A 20,873-nucleotide genomic window follows, 5' to 3' on the forward strand; every position below is an offset into this window, starting at 1 on the left:
CCAGCCGTGGGGAGCCTTAGTCTTGTTTGCTCCCTACTTTTCCATAGCACCCTCAGTGCTCCCCACCCCCAAATGTTCCTGTTTTTCTATCTTTATTGTTGCTCAATCACAGCTGACACTTTCCTGGCCTGGGACTGAGCCCTCGGGTCTCTGGCCGTTCCTTATAGGAAGGGCGAAGTGAATGGGCGAAAGCGACCTTTCCAGAGGAAGATACTGGCAGGGGAGGGGTGGAGTCCCGTGGGCCTGCGCTGGCCTTGACAGCCCCTCTCGGGCGGGCACCTTCCCCCAGGCACCCTTCCTTGCCTCCCCTCAGCTTCCCCCGCCCAGGAAAGGCCAGCAGAGCTTCCTTCCTTCCTCCGGGAAGCACATCTATCCAGGGCAGGATCATCCCAGCGGCCACACAATGGCCCTTATCAGCCGTGGAGCCAGGCGCAGAGACCCAGCGCACACGAAGTCTCACATATTTCCTGTTTCCACTCGGCGGGTCAGGGCTGGGCCCAGAGCGGCTATATCCTGACTGGGGCCAAGGGGAGGGAGAGCAGCCCCCCTTCCCCTTCCCGCCTCTCAGTCACTGCTGGACTCAGCCCTCCTGGCCACAAGAGGCAGGGGTAGGAGTGTGTGAAGACAGAAGGGCAAAGGGGAGAGGTGGGCACGTACAGGACATGCATGACCCAGAGACAGAAGGAGAAACACGGGGATCCCTGGAGTCAGGAGCCCTGGGGTCCTGCCCCAGGGCTGCATCGATTAGTTTGAAGACCTGGGTAGAATGTTTTGCAATTGTTCTCACACAGTAATCTTGTGAATTGGAATGCTATTTGTTATTTTATAGAAACTGGGACTCCTAGAGTAGGGTAGAGGAGGGTACCCTACTCGTAGAGTAGGGGAGAATAGGGTAAAGCAGGACTCTCATTCGAACCCAGCTCTTGACCCCATTCCTGTGTTTCTGCATGACACCACAGTTCAGGGGATCACGCCATTTCTCTGAGCTCTCGCTTCCCCCAGCTACAGAGGAAGGGTGGCAGCACCCATGATGCTTGTGCATGTGAGGAGACGTAGGGGACTTCCAGGGTTGGGCTCCTCGGGTGTGTGTGTGTTGTGGGCAGAGAAGTTACCATGGGGACCTCGGGGTAGAGGGATCTGGGGAGAGGTAACATTTTCGGAGAGCTTTCGTGCACCACTACTACTGAGCCCGGAGTGCAGCAGCTACTGAAGCCCGCACGCGCCACAGCCTGTGCTCCACCGTGAGGAAGGCACCGCAAGAAGCCCGCACACAACGAAGAAGAGTCGCCCCTCACTGCAGCTAGAGAAAGCCCAAGCAGCAACGAAGAGCCAGCACAGCCAAAAACAAATACACAGATAAAATTATTAAAAAGAAAAGTACTAAGGTACGAAGGAGTGCCAGGTGAGGAGGGATTAACTGGTGAGAGCAGAGTGGACACCTTTTCTGAGTTCAGCCCCAAGCAGCCCACTCTACCTACTTAGAAGGAGTAAGCGAAGTGCCCAACAGCAAAGGAGGCACAGCCCCCTGGGACCCAGGACCCAGAGGGCCACCATCCTGGAACCTCATTCTCCCATTTCAACACAGGCAACATCTGTCACCATCATCAGACACTCTAGTCTGGACAACAGGGCCCTCATCCTGGAGTCAAGCAGGAGCCCATGAACGTGGGCACGTTCCCACCACCATCACAAAAAAGTCACACACAGGTGTAAAAGCCACTGTTTCTAATTAACCCCCAATGCAACAGCCACAGAACACAGCCGGCCATGGCCCACTAGAGGCCAGAGGGACAGTTCCAGATGGCTCCCAGGGTGGAGTCAGGATACAGAGCAACTGGTGTCCCTCCGTCTCAGGTCCTAGGATGGGCCTGATGGTCACAGAGCAGGCTCCCTGAGGTGTCTTCTCCTGGAAGGTGACCGTTTCAGCCACTGTTGACTCAAGGGAGATGGTGGGCGTGGGGCCAGGCTGCACCCACACAGCGCCTGGAGAATGCTCTCTGAAGACCCCCAGGTCAAATTCTCCAGAATGTCTTGATTCCGGCTCCGCCTGCCCCCACTTCTAGGTCCCAGGGCAGAGGGGGCAGATCTCTGGCCAGCGACAGCAAGCGAGGATAGGGGCAGATGGGATGGACTGGGCATGGACCGCCCTGCGAAAGTCTGTGACCAAGCTCCTCTACCAACTGCCAGCCCTTCTCAGGAGGGCACGTTGGGGGCATGAAGCCTGACTTATGAGCAGAAGCCAACGTGGGTGCAATCCTCTGCTCAGACCCTGAAACTTTCTGGGCTGGATTCCTTGAGCTGGGGGTGGAGGTGGGGGTATGTGTGTGCGGTTGGCAGGACATACCTCAACCTGTCCGCAACAACTACAGGAGAGCCTGGGTGGAGGGCTCCTCTATCCTGCCTACTTGGCCACTGGCTTCTGCTGAAAGCAGGGATCTCAGACCCTCTGCCCACCCCTCAAGGGGACAGGCAACAAGATGTCAAGACTCCTGGGACCCATGCTGTGTGTGCCAACCAGTCTCTGCAGCCTGTACGAATGGGAGCATCTCCTCCGCCCAGCCTAAGGCCCAGGGTGGCGTGACAAGAATGCAGGCCTGTGCCAGATGGGGCATGTGCCTGGCAGGCCTGCCCGGGCGGGGCTGGAAGCGTGTGGGCAAAATTCAGAAATGAGATGCGGGAGGGAAGGTCCTTCCCGCATCCAGGGGACTGCCTCTAGATCTTCACTGTTGACAAACTAGCTGGTTTCACGTACACCTCAGCAACAAAAAAACCTGTATTTAAGGGGCCCATTCCAGAGATCTAGACTGAAGAGAGCAGAAGAGGGTGGCCAGGGCTCCCCCTAAGAGGTGGAGGATGCCGCTGCCTCCTCTGGGGGCTGGGCTGGGCCCCCAGCTCCTGGCAGTGGTGGGCAGAGCTGGCTGCCAGCTCCGGCCTCTGCCCCGGATTCATTCTAGCCCGGCTCAGATCTGTGGCTGGGCTTCATCCAGTGGGTCCTCCTCCAGGAAGGAGAAAGGCTGGATCTGCAGGGATAAAGCAGGTGGTGAGTGGAAGGGGCAAGGGCAGGTTTTTGGTCCATGCCTTCCGTCTCTCCCACCCCCCAGTGGATGCAGTGGTGGCAGGGTTTGCGGGGCTCCTTGGCCCATGGCCTCAGGGAGCCAGCGATGGGCTCAAGTCTCCTGGACTAGCCTTCCTTTTGTGTTGTTGCTCTTTAGTCACTAAGCTGTGTCCAATTCTTTTGTGACCCCGTGGACTGTAGCCCGCCGGGCTCCTCTGTCCATGGGATTTCCCATGCAAGAACACTGGTATGGGTTGCCGTGTCCTACTCCATGGGATCTTCCTGACCCAGGGGTCAAACCCAGGTCTCCTGCATTGCAGGCGGATTCTGTGCTGCTGAGTCAGCAGGGAAGCCCACCCTTCCTGTTACCCGCCGGTATCTGTTACCTTGAAGGGTTTGCTTATCCCCACCACAGAATGTAGGTTGTTGCTATAGTAAAAAAGGAGAAACTGATCCTCAGTCTCAGGGATGTCGCTGATGTCAATGTACACCTGGAAAGGACAGACAGATGCAGATCAGCTCTATGGCCTCAGGCCCCATCCAGCTCTCAGTGACTAGGTATCCACCTCTCTGTCTCTTCCAGAGGGCAGAGGAGAGCTCAGGCAAGCCCCCCTGCTGGCGAGGTGGAACACCTGTCTCAGGTAAGGGGGAAGGTACCTGGTTCAGCCTGTCACTGAAGGAGACCTGGTTGTCCTTGACCCAGACATAGGAGACATAGTCATTAATGTGGCGCAGCCCCACCTGTAGGAGGGGGGGATCGGGCGGGCGGTCAGTGGTTTGGGAGGACACGGGACCCATGTAAAATCCTAAGGAGAGGATGGTCTCATTTCTGAGGCTGGCATCATAGCATTATTTGCCTCCTCCCCTTCACGGCCAGCCCCTCGGTAGGCAAGGACTCCGGGTGGTCTCTATGCCCAGCTCCCATGAGCCCTCAGAATGGATAAACCACGGGGGTGCGGCCGATGGGCCCCGTCACCTTGTACAGGCCAATCCAGTCCCAGGGGCTGCTGAGGAAGTCTGCAGCCAGGCAGTAGCTGATCAGCAGGTCGTTCTCCATGGTGCATGGACCCTCGGGCAGCAGGGTGATCAGCGGGGCAGACACCAATGGCTTCAGCTACACACAGGGGTCAGAGGGGGTTGAAGTCCCACAGCAGCATCCCCTTCCCTGGGACGAGAGTCCTGACTGTGCCCTTCCAACAGGTCAGGGTCACCGCGGGGGTAGGGGGGCAGCCAGCGGGTGGGGTTAGCTCTGGCTAGGCTGCCCGGAGGGTATCAGACCTTGGCTGGCTGGCCGGAAAGAAGGGCCAAAGGCTGGTGGGGGATGGCTGGCCCTGCCAGGGAGGATGGGCCGGGGGCCGGGTGGGAGGGTAACCTGGCAGAGAGCCACGTACTGGGGAGGAGTGTGGGGGTGGGGGAGACCGCGGGAGCTGCTGACAGGACGAAGAAAGCAGCCAGGGAATAGCTCTCAGGATTCCACAGTTTCTGACCCAAAGGCCCAAATTCAATTTGGGGGCCTCTGGTGAGAACAGCCGGAGGCATGTGGAGGGACACAAGGATATAAAGACACACAAGATGAGGGCAGCCGGTGGCTCAAAGGGGACCGCACCACCTCGGTCACTAGACGGCAAGATACAGGGGGAGGGGGCTCCCTCTGCAACACGAGCCAGACAGGTTTAGGACAAATGAAAGGCAGTCCTACCTCACATGGTAGGTAATAAGCATAATAGAACTCAGGAGTCCCCGGGGACAGTTCCAAGAGGTAAGGGAAACCTACTGACAAAGGGTTCCAACATGTTTTTGACAGACAGAGCCAGCCACGGCTCCTAAGAACAGGGGGAAAAAAAAAAAAAAGAACAGGGGGACACCTGACCTGGGAGGAAAGGCAATCGTGTCCTCCTACAGGCCTCCCCGGGGGGCCTGCTGAGCTCTGAACCCAGGGCAGGTGGGTCTGGGATGTGGCCTGGCACAGCTGCGGCTCTGCCAAGTGCCAGGCAGCCTGGAGATTTACCTCCAAGTCAAAGGTGCAGGTGACGGGCTTATGGTCACTGATGGTGTACACCATGTGGCTGACGTAGCTCCTCAGGAACAGGGCAAAGGGGGCTGAGAGCTCGGGGGTCTGGAAGTCGGTCTGGGACTGCCGCTTCAGCCTCCAAAGGATGCGATCGGTCCAGGCAGGCTTGCGCTTTTTCTCACTGGGGGTGGGGGGAGAGGAAGAAGGAGAGAGAAGGCTCAGCAGGCCAGCAGGAAGGGACCCCCACAAGCTCCCTTAGAGCCCCTAATGCCAGGGCCTGTTAGCCACCATGAGATGCCCCAGGACAGAGCTGGAGCCCAGCCTGGTAGTGGGCAGGAGCGTACCCCGTGGAAGCAACAACAGTACATGGGTCTGTGTCAGACTCAGCCAAGGACCCTCGGTCTCGTCTACGTTTTTATGAATCAAATGGTGACTCAGAAACACTCTGTCTAAAACCTTTCTTACTTCTTGAACAAAAGCAGCTGCAGATCAAAGAGGCTGAGGTTTGGAATGCAGGGTTAGAGCTGAGCTGGAACTTGGCTCCCTCTCCGTCCCTGCAACTACAGATTGATCGTGGGAAAGGCAAGGGAAGTATCTAGGGAATCTCCCCACGTGCTTTCGACCAGGACCATTTATCCCCTCTTCACAGGTGGAGAAAATGGGTCTTAGAGGTGTTGGGACTTTCCCAAAATTGCCCAGCCATGGCGTGGTGAAGCCAGGACTCTGGGCCAGCCAGCATGACCACAGGGCACATGCCCGTCGTTGCCAGGCTAACCCCTCTTGGGCCTCAGCTCTTCATCAGTAGAATGGAGATAACAGTAGTTACATCTCAGGGCTACTGAGATGGTTAAATGAGATAAAACACAAAGAGCAGATAGCGCCGTGCTTCCTACAATGCAAGCTGCCCACGGACACTGGCTCTTATGAGGCTTTCTTCTCAAGAGTCAACTGAGGACCTGCCATTCCCTTTCTGTACTCCCAGCTTCCCCAGCGGGCATGAGAGACACCATACGGCCTGGTCAGATGATTCACCGCTTTAAAACTTTTAAGGACGGACTTCCCTGGTGGTGCAGTGGCTAAGACTCTGTGCTCCCAATGCCGGGAGGTTCCATCCCTGGTCAGGGAACTAGATTCCACATGCTGCAACTAAGATCTGGTGCAGTCAAATAAATAAATGTATATTTTTTAAAACAAATCCAGCAAAAACCTTTTAAGGAGTCTTCACTGCCTCCAGGATAAAGTTCAGGTCTCCAAATGTGACTTTCAAGGTGCCCAGGATTCTGACGCCCCTTATTGTACCATATCACCCACCTCCGCCCCAGACCCACCTGGCCCTGGTGACCCTCTCAAGCCTCTGGGCCTCTGTTCTTGCAGCTTTGCTGCCTGGCACTCCCTTGGTCGCAGGGGGAGGCCCAGTTCAGTGCGGTCGTTGTCATAAAGCCACCCCTGACCTCTCTGCTTCCAGAGCACGTCTACTGCTACACTCTATCGTGGTTTACTGCTCCCCACTCAGCCTATCAGTCAGCGTGAGCTCAGAAGGCAAGGAAGGGGCTCTTGGTGTCTCCTGTGTCCCCTTGGCACTAGCACAGAGCCTGGTATGCAGCAAGTACTCAACAGTATAGCAGTTAGTTCCTCACTTGTGTCCAGCTCTTTGTGACCGCATGGACTGTAGCCCATCAGGCTCCTCTGTCCATGGACTACCTCCAGGCAAGAATACTGGAGTGGGTTGCCATTCCCTTCTCCAGGGGATCTTCCCAATCTAGGAATCGAACCCATCAACAAGTGCTCATGAAAAAGAAAAAAAAATTGCTTGTGAAATACAAATAACTAAAAAAAAAAAAAACAAAAAAAAACCCAAGCTCACTCTCCTTCCTCAAAAATGCCCAGTCAGTTTTAACATACACGACTTCACATGCTTATAGCTTGAAAGGCTATTTTTGTCTTCTGCTTTATTCACTTACTATTTTAAACAAACATTCCTGCCACACTTTCATCACTTCAATAGCAAAATGGCTCTCTAGCAATAGTGGCAGAATGGTGGTGCCCTGGAGGTGAACTTTGGCTCTAAAATCGGAGACCAGTTGGTGAAAAGTTCTGTCCTGTTAATGAAGAGTTCTGGGTTGGTGAATTTGGGGAGTGGTGCGCTTGGAGAGGGTATTGAAGCTCTGTTCCCCTTCCCACACCTTGTCTGACACATCTCTTCCATCTGCCTATTTCTGAGTTGCATACTTTTAAAACAAATCAGTGATCTAGTTTAAAAAAACAAAGTTCAGCCCTTGGCAAGTGACATCATCACTCCAAACCTCAGTTTCTTCAACTCTAAGATGAGGTGATAACAGTACTTACTTCAAAAACCTTATCGAGGGACCGTTCCAGAAGTGGTAAGTGGCCACATCTCTTCCTCTCTGTGCTCCTGGCGTGTTTTGACCTTTCATGCTTCTGAAGAGTGTTCGTGGGATGTTGGAATGTGGTAATTCCATCCCAGAAACTACAGACACAAAATCTCTAATGCAACCTTGGACATTCAGTGCCTAGCAATTCTTGAGACTTGGTAGTGAACTGCATGAATGCACCACTCTCCCTTTCAAAGCATCCTCCTGCCCCCACTTCCCTATTATGGTCAGCAGCCCATACATGCAGTCCCGTCAGAATCCTCCCCAAGTCCTGACCACAGCCCCACTCTCCTTCGCCCGCAGGACCTCCGCCTGTCTCCCTTTCTTCCTTTTCCATGGCCTGGCCCACACTCATCACTGGGCACCTGTACTGTCCATTCTTTTGAAGACCTTTGTTGCTGTTCAGTCGCTAAGTCATGTCCAATTCTTTTTCGATCCCCACAGACTGTAGCCCGCCAGGCTCCTTCTGTCCAAGGGATTTCCCTGGCAAGAATACTGGAGTGGGTTGCCATTTCCTCCTCCAGGGGATCTTCCCAATGCAACGGTTAAATCCACATCTCCTGCATTGTAGGCGATTCTTTACCACTGGGCCACCAGGGAAGCCCTCAATCACCTTTACTGAGCCCTTATTATAAGACAGGAGACTGGGGAGGATCTGATAAATGGGATTGCCAAACTTCTTGAGGAGCTCGTTTAACAAACAAAAGACAAAGGAACAAATAAGCAGAATAAATATGTACAAACTAAATATATTCCCCCAGTTCTCCATTCCTGTAACAGCTAAACACGCGGCCGCTCCATGCATCACGTGGCTGTGGCAGGCACCTCAGACTGTTCTAATCTTCCTAACCCCGGGAGGGCGCCACGGGTCACATCTCCCTTCTTCTCCAGGACACTGACGCTGAGGGAGGTCAGCGAGTGCAGGGGAGCTGGGTGCCCTCACGGTGCTGGCCAGGAGTTAGCTCTCCTCCACCGAACCCGTGTCCTCCCAGTCTGTCCCTCCGTGGCCGATCCCCAGCGTATAACCAGAGTGGGGCCTCACTAATGCTTTTTTTGGCTGAATGGTCATGACTGAGAACAAGAACTTTTGTTTAAATAATTTTAATTTATTTATTCCCGGCTGTGCTGACTCTTGGTTGCCGCTCGGCCTTTTCTCTAGTTGTGGAGAGCAGGGTACTCTCTAGTGGTTCGAGCTTCTCATTGTGGTGGCTTTTCTCGTTGTGAAGCGTGGACTCGAGGGGGCGAGGGCTTTGGTAGTTGTGGCTCAGTGGTTGTGGCTCTCGGGCTCTAGAGCACAGGCTCAATAGCTGAGATACACGGGCTTAATTGCTCTGCAGCATGAGGGATCTTCCTGCATCACGGTTCAAACCCATGTCTCCTGCATTAGCAGGTGGATTCTTTACTACTGAGCCACCAGGGAAGCCCCCAAGAACTGTTTCTGGAGACAACAGGCACACCCCGGGTTACTGTGCTTTCTTATTAATACTTGGCTGAGATTGCGATTTTTACAAATTGAACGTTTGTGGCAAACCTGCATTGAGCAAGACTACTTGGAACCAAATAGCATTCGTTCCCTTTGTGTCTCTGAGTCACATTTTGGTAGTTCTTATAATAGTTCAAGCTCTCTTACGGTTACAACTGTTAGGTGATCGGTGACCTTTGATGCTACTATCACAGAAAGGGAGGACTTGCCAAAGGCTCCGAGACTGGTTAGCATTTTTTACTAATGAAGTATTTTAAAACTAAGGTATGTACATTATTTTAGATATGTTATTGTACACTCAATAGACAGTATAAACCTAACTTTTCTGTGCACCAGGAAACCAAAAAGTCTGAGTGACTCTATTGTGATATTTGCCTTACTGTGGTGGTCTGGAACCAATTCCACAGTATCTCCCAGGCATGCCTGTGATATGTCTTTACTTTCTAAAAATTAAGACCCAGTAGCTCTGCAAGATTCTCCAGGCTTAAGAGCCTAGAAAACTTGAGCCAATTTACTGGCCCCAAAGGAGTGATGTGTTCCATTTTTGGGTCTGAGAGCATTTTCCTCTTGGCTCCCTATAGGTGGTTTCTAAGTGTCCCACTGAACTCAGGACTTGAGTCTTGCCTAGATTGATCGTAACATCCTCTGCTCACTGCCGAGTGGGGAGGTGGACTAGGTTCCTGTGGACTGTAACAAAACCCTACTACAATCCCTGACTTTAATAGGATTTGCTGCCCTCAGCCCCTTCACCCTCCCCTGTAATGGAGCCGACCTCGTTTCTCATTACATCTTGGCTCGGGTGCGTTGCCGAGGCTGGGTAAAGCTGCGAACCATGCCCTGCATACAGCTCAGTCCCTCTGTACAGTGGGGCAGCCCCACTCAAAGTGCCTCTCATCAGCGCTGCTGCTGAGAATGCCTGTCCTTTCTGTGAAACCTGCTGCCTCGCTGACAGTTCTCATTGACTCCTCATGGCTTCAGCTGTCCGCCTCCTTACCGTTCACTTCGCTGTCTTTTACCACTTCCACACAGAGTTCTGGAACCTTCTATCGGCCAGCTCCTGGACTTGAGAGTGTTTATTTGGCTCTCTGGCTCTGGGTGGGTCCCTCTACTAGACTGGCTGCTCCTTAAATATCTTATCTTTTCCTTTTGTTCTCTCAGGCTCTCAGTTCAAACACATGGCAGGCACGCTGTGCTATATAACCAGGGACGGTCGTAAATCAGACCCAGCCTCTGTGCTCCGGGCATTCATAGCACAGCAAAAAAGGCACGCCATGTCTTAACAGACACACTGAACGCACGACGTGCAAGGCTTGCAGGCAGCACAGCACCAGGAGAGAACTCCCAGCGAAACTGGCAAGGTCAAGGAAGATTTTCCAGTAGAGATGATGCCTCAACCTGGTTTTCAAGGATGAATAACAGGCTGATCACACAGCAACGTTTCTGTTCCCTACACGGGGCTCCTGCCAACTGCAGGCACTCCCAGCTGGGGATATTTCAGTTGTGATGTCCCCCTGTAATGCCGTTGTTCCTGTCCAGACATTCCTTCATTTCCTGGGCTCCAGGCAAGGGGAAGCATGAGTCTGGATTCACACAGACCTCAGTTCAAATTTTTGCTCATCACTTATTCTGTTACTACCTTACTTAGACCTTCTGAGATACAGAAGGTCTATTTGTACGATTTGTACAAATCTTCCTTATTTGTAAGAAGTCAGTATCAACAGTGTCTACCTAATGAAGATACAGTAGGAATTAAGTGAAGTGATGCAGGCAAAGCGCTGTGCCCAATGCCTGGCCCGTGGTCAGCACTCAGCGATGTCAGTCACCGTGTGGATTTTATCTATCACGTAGAAATAACATCTGCCTTCTCCTTGGCAAGCTTTTTGCTATCCCAGCCCTGGGCTCCTTTCTGCTGCTAGCTGGCAAGACTGGCTGTGTGGGGACTTCCCTGGTGGTCCAATGGTTAGGACTCCACGCTTCCAATGCAGGGGGTGTGGGTTGGATCCCTGGTTGGGAAACCAAGATCCCACATGTACTGTATGGCACAGCCAAAAAATAGATACACATTAAAAATAAATACAATTCATAAAAAAAAAAAAAAGACTGTCTGTGAACTTGGAGGCACTGCAGGCTAGAGGAAAGCATCGTGGGCAACACAGTCTGGAGAGGTCTAGCCCCGGCTCCACTGTCACGAGCACAGCCACCTGGGGAAGGCCGTGAACATCTCTGAGCCCCTCTACACCGCCTGCATGACTTCCAGTCTCCTGCGGGCTTCCCTCCCATACCCAGGGGAGTGAGCAGGGTGATGCTTGGCTACACGGCCTGTGAGCCATTCTCTTCCTGTGGGCAAGTGTCAACTGGTAGAGGATCCCGGCTTGTCCCACAGAGGCCTGACAATCTCCATGACGATCCTCATTTCCAATGGATGGCAGGGGAGATGGACAGTTGCGGACCTGGGCCCGTGGGCCAGCGGAAGCCTGCCCTCTTCCCTACTTTCTGGCTTGTGCTGCGGCCCAGGCTGGCCCTCAGTTCCAGTGTCTGTGGCCTCCTCTTGTGTGCACTGCCCCTGACTGTGACCCCACTCTGTCTTGCTCCACACGCCTCAAATGGCTCACGCTCTCCCCTTCACTTGACGAGAGAGCCACACGGCTTCCGGCCCTGGGCCAGCAGGGCCCCCTCTCATCCTGGCCTGGCTGTGGACAGACCTACTCACCGCCTAAATCCGAGAGGCCTGGGCTGCCCTGGGGGCACCTCCTATCTCCCTCAGAAGACAATTCTGCTAGGGGAATACAAAGAGCCCCATAACGTGTAGGGGGTTATTCTTCTTCAAAGAGATGAGGGTCCCTGCCCTAAATCAGGTCAGGGGCTTTGGGCTTGAGCTACTTTTGCCCCACTGCCTAAGTCTAAGGTTTTGGTAGTTACCTATCCCTTTCTCAGTTCTTTAGAAAGGCTTTCAGTAAAACTCCGACCTGAAGATCAGAATCTAAAAACAACAACAGCAGTTATCATGGTGCCTACTGGGTGCCAGGCACTAGGCCAACATGCCAGGTCTTATTTATTTCTTTTTAAATATTTATTTACTTGGCTTCCCTGGGTCTTAGTTGCAGCATGTGGGATCTAACCAGGGATCGAAACAGGGCCCCCTGCTTTGGGAGCTGGGAGTCTTAGCTACTGGACCACCATGGAAGTCCTTTGGTGGTCTCAATGAATCCTCAGTCCCATGAAACAGGCACTGTTACCATCCCCATTTTATAGACGGAAAAATTGAGGCTTAAATACTATGACCAAGGTCATGCTGCCGATAAAGCACAAACTGTGCTTCTGATTTCTAACCAGGTGCACTATCTCTGCATTGTTCCCCATTAACTGCCCCACTGACAACTCCCACTCATATTCCTTAACTAGTACCCAACCCACTCACAGCCAGGGCAGGATTACTTAACACCAGTGACTGGCTGAGCCAAGCTTTCTGTCCCCACCATCATCTGGGCAGGACCAGAAAGCCCTGAGGGGGCAGCAGGGCAGGAGTCTAAAGGATGCTGAAGTATAGTCCCTCCCCGATCTCCCTTGCCCTGCAGTCAGCAATCAGCCGTCTTCCCTCCCCTTTGGCTCTACCTGCCCCGGCCCCAGCTCCCCTTCCTGCTCCCTCCTGGGACAGCTCCCATAATCAGCATATCATCAGGGGTGCAGAGGCACCACTCCTGAGGAGTGATGGCTGGATCTAGTCCTGCTCCCCCAACACTTCTAACTGAAGGTGGCTCCCTTGATCACAAGGGCCAGCACGGTCTGACTTCCCAGGCCCAGATCTGCGACAGGCACATCCTCTCCCGGCGGGGCCCCCTCACCTGGTGTCATAGTTGTTGGAGTTCTTATCAAACTTGTAGGTGGGTGGGAAGAGCAGGGAGCCTTCCTGGAATTCCCGCAGCAGTGGGTCGTGTCTCTTGGCGATGCTGAGCTGGAGGAAAAGGGATTGGCACTTGCCATCGCAGTGGGGCAAGACTCAAACCTGGCGGTGCCCTCCCAGTTAGACTGCTCCTCACTGCCCCAGCCCTGTACCCCACCCCCAGGACAGCAGTTGAATGCAAACGCAAACATCACCCCCTCACGCCCACCCCATAGTCCCAGGGCAGAGAGCCGCCTGCCACTTCCCAGTCCTTGAACCACAGGGACCAGGCTCTGAATTCTATTTCCCTAGGAGCCACTAGCAGAAGTGTATCAGAGGGGAGGCTGGGGTAGGCAGGGTATCCCAATGGGTGGTATCTCATCCTCCAGGAGGCAAGTCAGGTTGGGAGTGGGAAAGACAACAGGGACATTGAGGGCTGGTGCAGGGCCAGCAGGCCAAAGCCCTGCTCGCTCCCTGACCTCACACACACCTGGTGCTGGAGCGCCTCCAGGTGGAGACCAGGCTGGCCAGATAAGCCTGAATGCCCCACTCCCAGCAGCCAAGGCCTATTAGACTCTGCCCTGCCTGGGGTCAGGGACTTTTGAAGGCTTGGGAAAAGAGAACGGGCGCTAGGGAACCTCCCCACACCTCCTGTTGACCTCCCTGGCCTTGGGCTCAGAACTCTCCTCTCTTGGGCTCAGATCCCCCCTCTCAGATACCTGATCCTTCTCCCACAGGTCACTGTAGCGCTGATTTTTTATGGATTCTCGAACAAAGTGCAACCCGAAGTCCTCAATCCGAAAGTTCATGTCTCCAAACCAGAGAATGAGGCTTCAGAAAGAAAGGAAGACAGGCAGCCTGAAGGTCTGTGATGGGGTCAGAGCAGGCAGGAGACCACAGGGGCTCTGACCGCTCACTGCAGGGCTGCCAGGGGGCAGAAGGCTCGGGGGGCGGGTGAAAAGCCAGAGGCTGAGGGAGGATCAGGTAAAGACAAGGGCGGGCCCCAACGGGCCTGTTCTCCTGGCCCCACCGGCCATTTGAGCCAAAAGGACCAGCACTGAGGGGCAAGTGGCAAACATGGAGCAGGCTCTAGCCCTCCCTCCATTCCCCAGCCGGGTACCCGGCACCAGGTGCCCCAGAGGGCACACCTGAGAACCAGCCCTTCCTGGGGACCTCAGGAGCCACAAGGTTCTTGACCTGGGATGTTTGGAAGCATCCAGAATTTCTAGGCAGGACAGAGGGGCCAGGGAAAGGGAAGGGGTCCCAGACCCCAGGCAGGCAGAGCTGGAGAGGAGACAAGGCATCAGGGAAGAGGCTGCGAGAGGGCGGGAGATGGGGGCAGACTGCCTCTGGTGGGGGAGCAGTGACCGGGCAAAGCAGGCTTGCGGGGCTGGCCTGGGGGAGACGGTCGGGCACAGTTCACAGCAGCACGCTCACTCGTGGTCCAGGATGTTGGGGGTATCCTGTGCCTCAAAATTCTGCATCTCCAAGATCCGGTCAAAGTGCTCCAGCCGCTGGTCATTGTTGGCCATGTGGGGGGGCAGGTGGCAGTTGATGATGCTGACATAGTAGCCGTAAAGCTTCAGAAAGATGTTGACACCCCCTTTGTTCCCCTGGTAGGTGGGCAGGAAGGGGGGGGACACACCTCTGTTTTCCCATCTGGGGCCTGAGGGCAGATGGTCTCAGTTCCTGCGGGATCTCCCAGGGTCAGCAGACACTCACCTCCGCAGAGCCCAGCTCACCTACCTGCCGTCCCAGGGACACTAGGCCCCCCAGAGGAGGGAAGGCAGCTATGCGGGGCACTGGCCTGGACAGAGTGCCAAGATTCATTTCACCCCCTCTTTTCAATTCATTCATTCCCTTTTTCAGTTGCCCAGCTCTAAAGCCCCCAGCCCTACCCCATCCAGTGAGAGAAGGCCCCCAGCTCCTGACTCAGAAAACAGCTCAGTCCTTACCCAGTACCCGAAGAGGCCGGTGGGGGTGGATTTAGTAGACAGGACCTGGATAAAGGGCAAATGCTGGTACTTGGCAAAGATCAGTAAGAGGAGCCCTTGCATGCGGACACTGGAGACCTGCGGGACAGAAGGGTGACAGTCATTCATGTCCCTCTAGGGCCTGTGCCGGGAGCCCTTGAGAGCCCTGAGCCACATGGATGTCCTGCCCCAGGGGTCTACGGCATCTCAGTGCCGATGGAGTCTCAGCTGCCAAATGAGGCAATCTGGGGGCTCTGCAGCGGGTGGAGACATCCCACCAACAGGAGGGCACTGACTCTTCCGCTCCAGCCCACTTATGGTGCCCTTCTCCCTAGTGCCCTCCTGAGCTCCCACGGGTACCGTGCATGGAGGGGCTCAAAGAACTTCTGAGATGCTTTATGGGAAAATGGCTAAGGGCCAGATCTACGTTCAGAAACCAGCTCAGGCTGTTAGTATTTGATGCCGGACAAGTCTATTTTCTCATCGATAAAGCAGGAATCTATCTTAAAGATGCTGGATTAACTGGTAGTTCTTGATATTAATTTTTACTTTAAGGATTCTTGAAAGTAAATGCAGAGAAGGGACATGAGCATGAGAGAGCGGGAAATACTCTGTATCTTGATTTGATGGGTGGCAGCGTGGCTACATATACGAATAAAAATCCACCAGACTCTACACTTCATTTCTCCATACATTATAGCTCAGGGAAAAACAACTAAGAAAACGCTACTGAAAAATAATACAGACTATGAGCAGCTGGTGTCCGTGAATGCCACGCAGAGGGGATGAGAGTGAGCACAGAGGACGAGTCGCAGGTTGGGGGAAACAGCTAATTCTGGCCAACTTTTGAAAGAAGGGTCCCTGTTCTGAAGAAGGACTGAGGCTCAAGGAGACTAAGGAACCAGCAGGACCACTTTGAATAGCAATGTCAAAGGCCCAGGACTGCCAGAATCCCCTCGCTCAGCGGCCGTGGAGGTGGGGTGGGAATGGGCCTGTGACCCTCTCACAGCTTCAGGCTGTCTACACCCACCACCCGAGTAGCTATTTCCGGAGCATGAGGTGCAGAGGCCAAGGAGGAAATCCCCGGGTGGGGAGCATGTACTGGGGCCTTCCAGGAATTATGAAACTTGATCCCACAGGCCAGGAGCTTTGGGATGGTGGAAGAGTCAAGGGAGGGGGAACCCTGAACACAAGACGGAGGGAGGGAGGCGTGAGCACCCAGAGCTGGGCACAGGTTGCTACAAATGTGTCCCCGACTTCACTTTCCACCCCTATCTTGGTCTCTCCCCTTCGAAAGCAAATAGGACAATGGGAGTGGGGAAGGGCTGGCTCCTGGGGGTGGTGGGGGCTGACTCCCAGGGAACTGAGAAAGATTTGGGAAGAGTTTCAAGATTAATCTGATCCCACAGAGCAGGTCTGGGCCACTGAGCCCCGCCCCACAGACTAGAGCCCACTCTGAAAGAGGAGGGAAGTGGGGGTGGGGCAGGGAGGATGGAGGTGGGGGTGGGGCAGGAAAACTTCAGATTGGGAGAAAGGGTGGGGCTATGGGGAAAGGCAGGAGACTCCTAGGGGAAGTTTTAGTTGGAGGAAACGAAGGAGGAGGAGCTAAGGAAGGGACTAGAAGGAGGGAGGCTGGGAGCCTAGGAGCCCGCAAAGGGGATCAGCCCCAGGCTTCTCAACCTGTGGCCAGCAACTTCCGGCCCCAGGAACAGGCTGCAGGCAGGGCTCGCCCTTCACCTCTACTCTCTACTCTCGGCCGTGCAAAGGAGGGGTATTTGCTGTGGGTGCCTGCCAGGCCCTCAGGCTGGTCTCCCAGCCTCGGTAGGCCGCATGGAGAGAGTGAGCTGTGTCCATGCCACAGGATGAGCTAATTTCCTTGGCTCAAGTCCATCCCACCGATCCCTTGCCAGTGAGCCGAGGTACAAAGAGGCCTCCAGTCTTGGGAAGGGAGTGGGTGGTAAGAGACAAGTGATTTTGCCCTCTGAGAGGGGCCAGCTCCAAGTCTGCAGGAAGAGGCCCTAGTTCAATCTGGAGGGAGCCAAGGGCTTGGGGACTGGCATCTTTTAGCCTCAGCAGCAGGATCACATCTGATGTGACCTCCTGGCTCTGCCCGCCTCCAGAGGACTCACAGCTCTTGCCTCAGCACCTCTGGGCAGATTAGGGTAACGGAGTGAATTCTGAAGCAATCCAATCACCCAGGGAAAGGAAAAAAGGAATTCTGGTATTTCTGAGAAGCAATGCTTCTTGGAGGTATTTTTAGTGGGACTGTGTTTCATCTCTTAGCTGTGCAGGGCAGACAAGTAAGATTCAGCAATCTAGAGCATTCCTGCAGATTCTCCTATGGTCTAAACATTTCTCAAAGAAAAAAAAAGATTTCCCAAAGAATACTGGCCTTATAGACTGAGAACCCTTCTCCTCCACATGTGTCTCTTCTAACCTCTGAGTCTCTGAGGATTTGAGGTGCATGTCTCTTAAGATCAGAGGACACCCTCTGATACCAGCAGGAGAGTCATAGGATACCTGTCAACCTTCGAGATCACCAGAACAGTAATGAAGTACAGTAGTTAAGGACACAGGTTATGAAGTTTGAAAGATCTGGATCCAAATCTGTCATGATCTCTGAGTCTTGGTTTTATCCATACAACACCTATATTTCAGAATAGTTAAGATTTTTAAATAATGTATATAAAGAGTTTGTTTATAATGCTGATGCTTTCAAACTGTGGTTCTGGAGAAGACTCTTGAGAGTCCCTTGGACAGCAAGGAGATCAAACCAGTTGATCCTAAAGGAAATCAACTCTGAATATTTATTGAAAGGACTGATGCTGAAGCTGAAGCATCAATACTTTGGCCACCTGATGCCAAGAGCTGACTCACTGGAAAAGACCCTGATGCTGGGAAAGATTGAAAGTGGGAAGAGAAGGGGGCAAGACAGGATGAGATGGGTTAATGGCATCACCGACTCAATGGACACAGGGTTGCAAAGAGTTAAACACGACTGAGTGAACAATAAAACACCACCACCAATAAGCAAGCCATGGACAGTGGCAATTATTATTATACTCTGAGATTTCAGGCTGGGTCTTTGAGTAGAGACTGGAGGCTGGGGGTGGGGTAGGCAATCAGGTGTTACTAAGCCCTGCTGCATCTCCCCAAGGAATTCTCCCAACCTGAAAAATATCAAGGTGTTAAACTAGCCCCTGGGGTCCCAGCTCAGCCCCAGCTACTTCAGAAAGACACAAGGCAGGCAGGAGCCCCAGGGAACCAGGTGCAACTGGGGTTTGGGTCTTTAAATAAAAGGGTAACAGCATGAAAGCTGGACTGGGAGACAAAGGACTAGGGATTAGTAATAAGAGGTGAGACACATTTCCCAATTGCCCACGAACTTGCAAGTTACCTTGACGAAGCTCAGAGGGGAAAGCACGTCCATGAAGTAACTGCTCCATGGGTCTTCAAAGGCAGTGTCGGAAAGGAGGCTCATGATCCCACAGTTCAGTTCCTGCAAACTGCCCATCCCAGATCAGAGGCCTGCCCCCTGGCCTGTAGGGCCCTGCCTCTGCTCCAACACCCAGCACTGTCCTCAGCCGACTGTCCAGCGCTGGGTTCTGCCTCCCCTGTGGCTACTGCTCGCCAGCCCCTTGCCACTGCTGACCCAGGACAACAGATGTGGCCTGGCTCTGATGCAGGCTGAAAGTTCTTGGCTTTCACACTCCAGGGCGAGGGCGAACAGGTTATAGTGGTTCCCTGTGGGGACAACTTGGGACTGGTCAGGCTTACCTGATCCTGATCTCAGATATAGGCATGCGTGACAGGTCCTGTGGACACCTACCCAATGACATATATGTCCAGGTCCAGGTCCAGGTTGTTCAGCTGAAGCAGATCACTGAGGTCTGGAGGGGGTGCTGCAGAGGCCACGTTCCATGTCACAACATGTATGCTGAGAAGGGAAGCCATGGAGGAAGGAGGATGAGACCTCGTCCAGGTAATAGACTGGGGGCTGCTCCTGCTAAGGGCTGGACCATAATCTGTTGTAGTCAGAATGGGGAAATGTGTGTTTTTCTGCATCCACTGGAAGGAACTGGGGCACTGAACTACAAGCCCTTCATCTTCAAGCCCTCTGTCCCTTGAAGCAGGAAATGCCCACCCTGGATCGGCTCCTCCGTGCAGGTATACAGCTGCCCACGGCTGGCGGCACCTGTGCTGCTGACACCAGCAGAGCTGCCAACGAGCGGTGCCGAAGGTTTTGGAGTCAGGCAAGGGAAGGGGTGTGAATGGGGTGGACAGTGAGGACTTTATTAATTCCAATAGTCCTTCATCTGTGGCTCGGTCAGAAACTTCCCACCCCCCACTCTTCAATCCATGGGGTCCCAGGACCACCAGAAAGATCCTAGAGGTTCAGTTTTCACCTTGTGAGAGGCCTGAGTACAGCAAGACAGGGGAATTTCAGAGAGGCTAACAAGATTCTAAATAACAGGTTTCCCAACATCTTTCTCAAGAGTCTACCCGATTTGGGGAAAAACCATCAGTTGGATAACATCCAACGCAGCTTCATATAAACCCCAGGGAAACAACAGATCTAATCAGCAGCTCTCAATAACACTGGCTTCCTCAGAGGCTCAGGGGAAAGAGAGACTTGAAAATCTCTTCATTTGAACAGTTATAGCAGTGCTCCTGGGAAGCCCCCAGACTGCCGCATACACAGCAGGCAGGGGCTAAAACCCCACAGAGACCAAGAAGAGCCAGCAAGCCCCAGGTAAGTCCTAGGCACACCATTAGGAGGAGGATGTGTAACAGCAGAAGATTTAAAATGGGGGCGAGAAGAAAAGGGCAGGATTTCTCCCAAACGTCTTTTCTCCACCAGATCCCCATTCTTAGACGTTCAAATTCTAAAAAGCACAACCTGAAGAAATTCTTGGCCAGTTTAAAGCAACTTCCTGCCGTTCCCTTTGAATATCAACAAAACAATAGGAAAACCACCTTCCCAGGCACTCAGCCAGAGGTTCTGCGCTTCGTTTGTTTACGATCTCCCCCTGCTGTCCAACGGAGGATTAAAGGGTAGCTCTTTTACTCCAAGGCTCCTTGTTTTCCTAAGGACCTCCAGAGCAGGGATTTCTTGTTCCCACTGTTAGGTCCCACGATTAGCAGCAAATCCTTGCATCGTGACTGGCACTAAGTTGGTGATTAGCGTTGTTAATGAGCAAGCATGAGACCAAGCTTTTATCACTTCACTAAAGGATCTTATCTAAATCTGATTGTGGACTTCAGGAGGTCATAACGGGATCAGGCAGATCCCATGATGTATGTGCTGATCTAAAGAACAAGGTTTCTACTCTAGATCTAAGGAGAGAATGCTTTGTTATAGCTTTAACTTCAAACAGTCTAACACTGCTGCCTCCTCCAGAATCTAACTGGGACACCTGCTAGGGGCGCCGAAGTGGGAAAGAGCTTGGAGGCCTGAGTTTGGAGGAGGCGCGGGGTTTGAGCCCAACATAGCCCTCTTAGATACTGGCCTGGGAGAATGTGAGAGGCCTCTGAACTAGAAGCAACCTATTGGTCTGGCCCCTTCTCTCCCAGTCCGGTTCTGGCCCAGACCCGCAGCACTGATTGGGTCGGAGGTAGCGATCCCGCCCCGGGCAGCCGGCAGCCGCCTTCCTCACCTGAGCGTTCTGCATCTCGGCTCGGTCCGTGGGCTCATGGCCTCCATCGTCCCCACGCAGTGGCCCGGCCGGCTTGAACCTCGCCGGTCCTGGCCCGATCGGCTCTCTCTGGGAAGCAGGTGCTGGTCCGCTCACACTCCCGATTGTTTTTCTTCCGGATTCCGACCCTCCGACTAGGCTTCCGTAAGAGGCGGGGCCGGCGCGCACGGAGGACTCTGGGTGGCGGGTCCGCAGGAAGAGGCAGGACTCTCCAAGGAGCGGGAAACGGGAAAAGGCGGAGGGAAAGGGGCCTAGGGGACCGGGGACGTAAGAGAGGCGTGTCCCCGTATCAGCAGAACCCGACGCAACACTGCCCGGCACGCGGGGCGCGGCGGCCTAGACTCCGCCCCCGAAGCTCCCAGGCTGCCCCGCGCGAGGCTGG

The 20,873-nt window shown here is 53.8% G+C and overlaps 1 protein-coding gene across 3 annotated transcripts; it reads right to left on the reverse strand.

Annotated features, from left to right (window-relative positions):
• Window positions 1–1,710: 1,710 nt before the first annotated feature.
• Window positions 1,711–20,845, reverse strand: INPP5K (inositol polyphosphate-5-phosphatase K). Of its 3 annotated transcripts, none has more exons than XM_027517361.1 (13): window positions 20,453–20,626; window positions 18,625–18,732; window positions 18,193–18,294; window positions 14,778–14,894; window positions 14,260–14,435; window positions 13,542–13,653; window positions 12,785–12,894; window positions 7,413–7,505; window positions 5,064–5,247; window positions 4,032–4,169; window positions 3,713–3,796; window positions 3,442–3,546; window positions 1,711–3,020 (listed from the first exon to the last, which is right to left on the reverse strand). In XM_027517361.1, exons 3-13 carry the CDS (start codon window positions 18,274–18,276, stop codon window positions 2,961–2,963), a joined length of 1,263 nt encoding a protein of 420 aa, XP_027373162.1. In that variant the 5' UTR covers window positions 18,277–18,294; window positions 18,625–18,732; window positions 20,453–20,626; the 3' UTR covers window positions 1,711–2,960. The 3 variants fall into 3 exon arrangements, with proteins under 3 accessions (XP_027373162.1, XP_027373160.1, XP_027373161.1); XM_027517359.1 differs by having other exon boundaries at window positions 18,193–18,301; window positions 20,453–20,625; XM_027517360.1 differs by lacking the exon at window positions 7,413–7,505 and having other exon boundaries at window positions 18,193–18,301; window positions 20,453–20,845.
• Window positions 20,846–20,873: the final 28 nt, after the last annotated feature.

The sequence above is a fragment of the Bos indicus x Bos taurus genome, chromosome 19, assembly GCF_003369695.1.
Source record: "Bos indicus x Bos taurus breed Angus x Brahman F1 hybrid chromosome 19, Bos_hybrid_MaternalHap_v2.0, whole genome shotgun sequence".
NCBI lineage: Eukaryota > Metazoa > Chordata > Mammalia > Artiodactyla > Bovidae > Bos > Bos indicus x Bos taurus.